We start from the raw sequence: 9,114 nt of genomic DNA, 5'->3' as shown, positions 1-9,114 counted from the left end.
ATCCAGTAAAATATTATTTACTGTCATCATGGAAAAGATAAAATAATCGGTTATTGGAAATGAGTTATTAAAACTATTATGTTTAGAAATGTGTTGAAAAAAAATCTCTCAGTTAAACAGAAATTGGGGAAAAAATAAACAGGGGGGCTAATAATTCTGACTTCAACTGTATAGTCACCCTACTATTGAAGTTTGATTTGTGCCAAAAGTCGACTGATTTGTAGTAGCTTACAATACATTTGCCCTTGTCGACTGTCATGCTTATTCGAATAACTTAGTGTATATCTTGATGTGTTTTCTATGTTGTAATGTTCCAACAGAACATGACAATATGGGACAAAAAATAGAAATAATATCTGAAACACTAAAACAAAAGGAAATACAGTAAATAGACATCAACATATAGTTATTTACCTCAACCAGTAGGAAGTTCCTATACATAAGGACAGATGTACTCTTTACAAAGCAGTCTATTTTATTTAAATAGTGTGGTGCATATTAAGATTAATACTTTAAATATATTAAGCATGATTGACACTCGCTGTCAGATTTTCCAATCGAGAAAATCCATTTAAATAGGTTTACTATTGAACTTTTTGCACTTCAGATGTATAAACCTGAAAGGTAACTACACTGAAGTCTGTTTGCATATTAAAAGCTTCCTCGAGGCAAGACTTGCACTTCAGTTTGGAATGTTTTGAACAACACTGAAGCTGCAGGTTCTTGTTTTTCTCATGTTTGCCTTACTTGCGTATCATTTGCTTTACTACCTATACATCTTTTTAGTGTGCATTTATTACACCTAACAAATGTTTGTATTTCTTGGTCAGGTACTGGCAAAGTGAGGGATGTGACAAGCAATGCAAAATATGCAAACAACGTTGCCTGTGATAGTGGCTAAAGGTTGCTGTGGGTAAAAACTCCAACAGCATTCTTGTTATATGATAGATTTAATTCTATATTATATAACTTTTCAATGAATGACAAGATACATCTATTTGTAGCTCATATTAAACCTTTTTAACCTTTTTCTACAAAATCAGAATGATTTAATAAAACCCAGCTGTTAAGCACTCAATAGAACACTCATATTGACTAAAAACATACAGTTTGATAACGCGGGTACGCTGTTATCCTCAGGCATATTTTCTGTGTTCAGCATGTCACCTGAAGGCTTCTAATTGCACAATATGTTAAATCTAGTCAGGTTAACATTCTATATGCCAAACATTGATCTCCACAGTTTCTCAGCGAAGAAAACAAAGTCCTTCAACTTCCGAAAATAATTTTATTTGGTGAACTGAGAGGCATGTTGTTCTGTCGTTCATAAGCTGAGCTGTGTTCAGCATGTTTGCTACATGACATCACTCAACAGGGCTGAGGAAACGGCACCTGAGCCTCTAATGTTCCATTGCAGTCAAATATTCCATTTACTCTGTGGAGCCACTAACAAAGCACAATCTATGGCAAACAGCATGTCAAATGTGGCTTTGCAAGTCAAACTAATCATCATCTGCTGTTTTATTATTTCAAAAGATGTCATTAATAGAGAAAAAAACAAGGAATGTACCTGAAAATCATAAATAATTCACACTGGAATGCCATCAAATCTTCTAAGGGTACGTTTACAGAACTAAACATTTTTTTTGTCAGTTTGTTCACACATCAACATGTTTTGGAGGCCTAAAAACAGGTTTCAATGTGCAGTTTTTTTGAAAACTATAGCTCCTGAAGTGTAAATTTCAAAAACGTGAATTTGTGAAAACGATTTCATTCATTATGTGTATTTTATGTTCAGTCTGTACACTGTATTAGTGCTTAACATCCAAAATAACAATAGCAGACTACAGCGCTGTATGCGTGCTGATACGCATTGTTTCTTTAAAAAGTGACACCACCATCTACTGGCCCGGCATGCATAATGCAGCCTTTTCATTCATTTTTGTGAGCATGATTGTTTTTGACAATGATGTCTGTCTGTATGTGATCCTTTCCATTTTGAAAGTACCTAGTTATATAAACGTACCCTACTGTTGTTGATAAAAATCTAACAACTCCAAACAGTATAAATAAAACGCTCAAAAAACCTACAGCCCTATTGGAAGTAGTTGCATATATTTTTTTCCTTACAAGCACACCATGCGCTTATTTTAATAACATTCATCATGCAGTAGCACAATATATCATCCTTAAAGAATAAATCTCAATCATTACATTAAAAGTATTGCATTATATATAACATAAAAGCTTATTTAGACTTACATAACAGTACTGAAAAAGCATGTCTGCATTGGCGCCACCTATTACAAAGTTGACATGTCAGTGGCTACAACGAAATGAATATTGCATATTGTAATGAGAGAAAAGTTTGTCTCTTCTCTGTGCTTCAGAAGTCAAGGATAAATGATCCTTCAGCTAGTAACCCTCAAAAGGGAGGGCAAAAGAGTGTGACAAGAAGATTTTGCAATACTTCTATGCGGAGTTAGATTTGCTCAGTCTTAATATTGATTGAGGAAAAGCACCGTCCAATGCTGAAGAAGAACGGCCCTATAAACATGTCCATCAAGCTGGTCCAGATCACGTGGATGGAGGGCAGTGTCATCATGCAGCCCTGGATCACTGGCATCACCACCCTGTGGAGGAAAATAGCTCATCATTAAATGTGCTGATGACTTATTTAGTCATATCAAGGTAAATGTGTTCCTCTCTTTGTCCTAGGTTAAAAATGAACCCTGGAGCATTAACCTTCATATCCAGTGGTTCAACTGAATCATCAGCTTTGCTATTGTTGACATTAAAGCCATATGTGAGATCTGTCAGTGAGCATCACTGGACACTGGCCAATAAGGGACGAATAAGAGGTGTGAGAAATATAATATGTTTTCATTATCTACAGCACGTGTCTAAATGCTTTTTAAACTTCCTATTTTTGGGATTTAAGGCCTTTTTTGTACATTCAATAACTGTATTTATAACATTAACCTTTTTTTAACTAGAATAATTCTGACGAATTGATTAATACTTCACCTATGCAAAACTCATGCCCTCAGTGTTGTGGTTGGCTGCTAGTGTGTTGTTATGTAGATGGTTGTTAGAGTTTGGCCAAACAGTTGCTAAGGCCTTCTGTGGTATTTAACAGCATGATTGATGATCTAGGTGGTTGTTAGGGCGTTGCTATGCAACTTCTAACATTGCCTGTGGTATTTAGCATTGAGCTAAATCCAGCATTGAGACCAGCATTGAAACCAGCAGGACCAGCAGACCAGCATCAAAACATTCCAACACTGCTACTGTGCAGTTGCTAAGGCTTTCTGTGGTATTTAGCAGTAAGATTGCCAATCTTGTGGTTGTTAGAGTGTTGCTATGTAATCACTAAAGTTCTCTTTGCTAATTAACACTATGCTTTGGAATCCATAGGTGGTTGTTACTGTGTTGCTACAGTATGCAGTTGCTAAGATTTTGTATTGTTTTTAACACTTTCTCTGGTATCTTGATTAGGATGTTGCTATCCAGCTGCAAAGGTTCTCTGTGGTATTTATTTTATCAGTATGATTGTCAATATAGGTGGTTGTTAGGGTGTTGCTATGCTGTCGTTAAATTATTTTAGCTCTATGCTTGGGATTCTGCGTGGTTGTTACTGTGCTGCTAAGATTTTGTATTGTTGTTAGCACTGCACTTGGGTATAAGTGGTTGTTTTGGTTTAACTTTGGGGTTGCTAATGTTGTCTGTGGTATTTTAGCAGTATTTTGGTGGTTATAGTGTGGCTATGCAACTGCTAAAGTTTTCTGTGGTATTTGAGAGCATATTGTTAAAGTGTTGTTGCGGGTAATGTTCTGTGTGGTCTTTAGCACTGTTCTAGGTGGTTGCTATGGTTTACAAAAGCAATCACTCCTCAACAAGCTGCACAATTTGAGTCAATTTAGATATATTTTTTACAATTCATTTTTCTCTTTAGCGTCTAGTTGGTTGCAAAAAGGATTAGATGGATATTCTATGTGGCTATATACTGACCTAAGTAAAAACAGCCAATTTACAAGACATTATGACATTTTAGAATTGTTCACCTGCTGTAGCGGGGTAAAATTACATGTACATGATTAGATGTAAATTTAAATACAAAACAACCCTGTCTTTAGCAAATCTCAGAGTTTGAGAAGTCACCCACAATAGCAGTGAGTTAAGACTAACAATATTCACCAAGTTTTTTTTTTCTTTTCCCTTTGAGCTACACTGACATCTCAACCTTGATCTTATCTAGCTAATTTGTCAGGACTACTCATTCCTAAGCTAACAGGGTCTCTCTGCTTCATTAGGCTGTGAAATTTACAAACATCCACATGTGCTAATACATTCACCCTGAGGAGGACTGACTCTCAAAGAGTTGCTGATCTAAACTGCACAGGGTCAAGCACCAATGTTTGCCAAGTTTCTGCCTGCATGTGTCAAACCGCTAAGAGGTCGGAGCAAAACACTTGACTAAAATGCTAACAATCCAGCGTGAGTTATGTATGGATTTTTCCACTCTAAGTGGAAATGCAGGCCCACCTGCCCTGGAAAAACCAATATACAAACTTTCTGTGACATTTCTTCATTTTTTTTAAATGCCAGTCTTTATCTTGGTGGGAAGTGGCCAAGGAAAATATTCTGCAATTGAGCTGTGGAAAATACAACAGAGAGCCAGCAGCCTTTCTCAACAAGAAGCCTTTTCATACCAAATATGTATACAGCTGAGGATCCCAAAAACAATCCCCGCAATAAACGCCATAGGAATGGCCAGAAACGTGGTGAGGATCCGATAGAAGACGTATTTCACCAGCTCAAAAACAGCATGACTACCAATCCAAACTCTGTCAAAGCTGTGTGTGGAGATGGGCTCAGCGATGATGTCTTCAAAACCAACCTGTGGAATCAAACATGACATTAAAAAAATTACATTAATTACACTAGATTAACCAACATGTAAAAAGAGTAAATATTATTTTCATATTCTAACAGCACCAAAGAAATATTGCTAAAAGTCTATTACTTTTTATATTTAGGAATTTATTATTATTATTATTATTATTATTATTATTATTATTATCATAAAGATCATTAATAACATTATTAATAATATTATTGGTTGGTTTATGAAAAGGAAACATATTAGCCTGACTACTATCAAAGCTGTGCTGATATTCAATATTTAAATGCATCTGTAATTATTGTTTTTAATAAAACTACTGGTATCTTATTTACATATTTCTTTCCTGTCATTTGTTTTCTTTTTTGTGTAGATAATAATGCAGTATGCAAAAGCAGACATATTAAAACTCAAATATATTGGCAAAGCGTATCCAGTAGGTTTATTGCGCATGTGCAAACATTCACATAAATCTAACTCACTCTTAAAATGTGCTCGTGATAGTGGTGAGTGAAAACAACTTATACCATCACAGGAAACTAAATCATGTTTATTCAGTTATATACATTAATATTACCAAATAAGTTTCAGTAGCACCTCTCGCATGAAGCTGTCACTTACCTTTAGGTGCTTGTTGATATCTTTAGGATCTCTGTCCTGGTCCTCCGAATACACGTTCGGTTTTTTCCCAAGTATAGGTTCAATCGATCTGTTGAATTCATCCTCATCCATAATCACCCTGGTCTCTGATTTTTCTTTTTCCAGACCCATTTTTTTAGTTTTGGAGTTGCAAGGCGCGCGCTTCTGTCCACTGCGCCTGCTGGACGCGCTCTGTGCGCTCAGGACAGGACGTGTCCACGCCCCTCACGGAAGACGAGTTCACGCGCAGACAAAACACACAAGCGGCGCCCAGTTTTCTGCTACAAACAAATGTGGACCAACAGAAAAGGAACCTTTAAAGTGGTAAATCCCAGTCTAGCCGTCCTTATCTCGATACATTGTTTATTGAAACAGAATTCTAGGAATGTTAACAGATTCTTACTGTTATTTCCTCTATAGCGCATATGGCATAAAACCCTACTTTTACCGTTTCCTCACATTTTACACTTTGCATTAATTTCATAGGTTTATTATAAAGTTTAAAATCTGAATTATTTTAAAGTTCTAAAACTTTAAATCTTTAGAGAATTGCTTAGTGGTTGCATTCACAGTCTCCTCAGTGTTTTAAATGGTAATTACATGCTAACAATTAATCACTCGTTTATTTAACTGAAAAATGGTTGGTTCTTTTAATAATTAAATAATATATATATTTTAAATCTATACGAGAAATTTAAACTAACAATGTGTTAACTGTCTAAGAAGTACTTATGAATATTACTTTTGTTTATACTTGTATAGGCTATTTACTTTTCTTTACGTTTGAGTGTAGATATCTTGTTTCCCACGCTTTTGATTTTTAAAAATTATTCTTTTTAACCGTCACAAATCCTCTCAGCACTCATTATTGATTTGTGGGAGCTCAACCTTCCAACATAACACTCTCATCAGCCTTTTTAAAAATATCTATACATCTAAGCTTTAAAAATGTAACTGGTTTCTTACCAATAGCTATTATTTATTAATTTATAAATTTTTTAGATCAGCGTTTAAGTTGATGAGAGCCTACTTTATTCCTTGTCTTCACTATAGCAAGTACAGACATATTATCAATATTGTTTTTGAGTTAAGCTAGCATATTTATTGATATATTGTTCAGAAGCATGTACAGCATGTACTACCTATAAGGCAGCATTTGTCTGGCTTTGGACTCGGTCGATGACTTTTAGTAGATCATTTGCCTGTCTTACCTTCTGCCAGTGCCAGTAGGCCACTCATATCTTTTATGCACTGTTAACTGATCCAGTGGTTGTTTTTGCATTCCTATTTGACTTTTTAAAGGGACAACTCATCCTAAAAAAATTAAGTTCCCTCACTGAAATTTAAATGGCATGGTGTATGCAAACACTTTAGCATTATCTTTATTCACCATGTTAAAAACACTGAAATAATATTAGATATTTATGTTATTATTCCATCAGATAAAAGTCATGTGGTGCAACCAACATGCAGGAAAACAACATAAAACAGGAATTTACACAGGGCACCCCAGGAGACACTCAAATATGTAATTATTTGAGTCTGCAATAACTGATATTTGTGAATAAGAAATTGATTGATGATAATCTTGAAATAATAATAATGATGATAATAATAATAATAACGATGATGATAATGATGATGATAATAATGGATAAAGAAAATTCTTTCAAGCATATGTGAAAATCTAAAACACTGAAATTTATAATATAATATTGAGGGGAAATATTCATGTATATAAATAAATGTTTTCATATTCATGTATATAAATAAAAATTATAAATGTTTTATAATTAAATATTTTTCATGAATATTATGTAAAAATAATAATGATATGTAAAAATAAATTGATAAATTGTCATTAATTTTACATTATTAAATATTATCTAATATAATAAATCAATTTCTTTCTGAGGAATATTTTCTACATCAAGTAAAATGTAAAAAAATATTAATTAATAAATAAATGTACTTTGAAATATTAAAAAGTAATTTTCATAAATCTACACTATTTTACATTTCATGTAGACAAATATGTGCATGAAATGACACTCATCATGTCTGATGATTGTTTTAAACATTTTCAAATCGTTAACTTAAAACACAAATACCTTTTATTAATCAGCTATATTTCTGTGTATTACAAAATTTCCAACCTGTTCTTTTCCACAGTGAAACTGGATTATGACCACCTTCCTCATTCTGCTAAACATCATCTTCTAAAGCTCCTACCATTTTAGCACATTTCATAATACATACCAACCATCTGAATATAACATTGATCACTATAACCAGAAGGAATGAAGGAAGCTGATACACACATAAACAGCAAACTCATTGTGTTGTAAAATGGGGAGAGGCATCAGTGGCTAATAACAGCAGAGCAAAAGCACAACAGTGGGAGTGAAAAGCACATTCGGCCCACCAGGACTCACACAATACAGGCCGTAATCCCTATGGATAAACACGCAGCCGATTTAAAGCTGCACAGCAAAGGTGCCAAAGTCTTTCCTCCACGTGCATGAGTTTGACACAGTGATCAAATCTCTAATTTCAGACCAAACATTGGTGGCTGCCTTCAGATTTAAGATGAACCAAATTAATCTTGAGTATTTTCAACTTGCATTGCATTAAACTGATTTAAAACTGCTTGTGTAACATAAAGGTGCTGGACAAGGGAGTTAAGGATCCATGTGCAGTTCATTAAACAGATTAGTCAGGCAGGCAACGGTCAAAACAAGGGCAAACAGAAGCATACAGAAAATCCAGAATCGAAGTCAAAAACAGCCGAATGGTCAGGTAGCAAAACAACAGGAAGGATGAACAAATCAAAGGTCAAAAACACACGAAGGCAAGACAAGCATAACGCTTCCGCGATGCTCTAAACAGAAACAAGACTCAGCAAAGGTTGTTTGAATGTGTGGTGTTTATAGTCCAAGTAATCATCTTCAGCTGTGCATGTGTGTCAGTGTTTGGATGACTGTCAGCTGTGGCAGGAGTGATTGGAGCAATGACTTCTGGCAGTTGTAGTTCGATTCAGTGGCAGAATTGTAGTTCTCCAGCGATTTGCAACTGCTAGATTGTTGGTGATCATAACAGTTTATATGTCTGAAACATGGTTAATTTATTTATATTAAGTTTTATTAATATGTAAGCATACATTTTCCCAGTGTTGGGTTGTGGCTGGAAGGGCATCCGCTCCATAAAACATGTGCTGGATAAGTTGGTGGTTTATTCCACTGTGGCGGCCCCTGATTAATAAAAGGACTAAGCCAAAAAGAAAATGAATGAATGAATAAAGTGATGGATCCGTACATGGGATAAGCACAATTTTAAAAATGCTTTTAAACAATAAACATGCTCACCAAGGCTGCATTTAGGCTGCATTTATTTGATCAAAAACACAGTAGAAACTGTAATAAATTGAAATAATATTACATAAAAAAAAAAAAAAAACATTTGTCTTTTTGAATGTACTTGAAAAAAAAATTATTCTTGTGATTTGATGATCGGCTACTAGATTTATTATTCATTATTCATTCATTAATTTTCTTTTTGGATTAATCTCTTTA

The 9,114-nt window shown here is 34.5% G+C and overlaps 1 protein-coding gene across 1 annotated transcript; it reads right to left on the bottom strand.

The window, feature by feature from the left end:
* Window positions 1–1,268: 1,268 nt before the first annotated feature.
* Window positions 1,269–5,782, bottom strand: cav2 (caveolin 2). Its single transcript, XM_056452229.1, has 3 exons — window positions 5,525–5,782; window positions 4,713–4,900; window positions 1,269–2,633 (listed from the first exon to the last, which is right to left on the bottom strand). The coding sequence occupies exons 1-3, from the start codon at window positions 5,672–5,674 to the stop codon at window positions 2,483–2,485; spliced, it is 489 nt and encodes a 162-aa protein (XP_056308204.1). The 5' UTR covers window positions 5,675–5,782; the 3' UTR covers window positions 1,269–2,482.
* Between the last annotated feature and the right edge of the window lie 3,332 nt (window positions 5,783–9,114).

Source organism: Danio aesculapii, chromosome 25 (genome assembly GCF_903798145.1).
Source record: "Danio aesculapii chromosome 25, fDanAes4.1, whole genome shotgun sequence".
NCBI classification, from domain to species: domain Eukaryota; kingdom Metazoa; phylum Chordata; class Actinopteri; order Cypriniformes; family Danionidae; genus Danio; species Danio aesculapii.
Note: the sequence above shows the minus strand (reverse complement) of the source record. Positions and strands in the feature narration are given on the sequence as shown.

Coding starts and splice junctions, on each gene's coding strand:
- cav2 (XM_056452229.1), bottom strand. CDS start 5,674: ATGGGTCTGGAAAAAGAAAAATCAGAGACCAGGGTGATTATGGATGAG. Junction 4,901..5,524: donor ATATCAACAAGCACCTAAAG/GTAAGTGACAGC, acceptor TTGATTCCACAG/GTTGGTTTTGAAGACATCAT. Junction 2,634..4,712: donor CTCAGCTGTATACATATTTG/GTATGAAAAGGC, acceptor TTTCCTCCACAG/GGTGGTGATGCCAGTGATCC.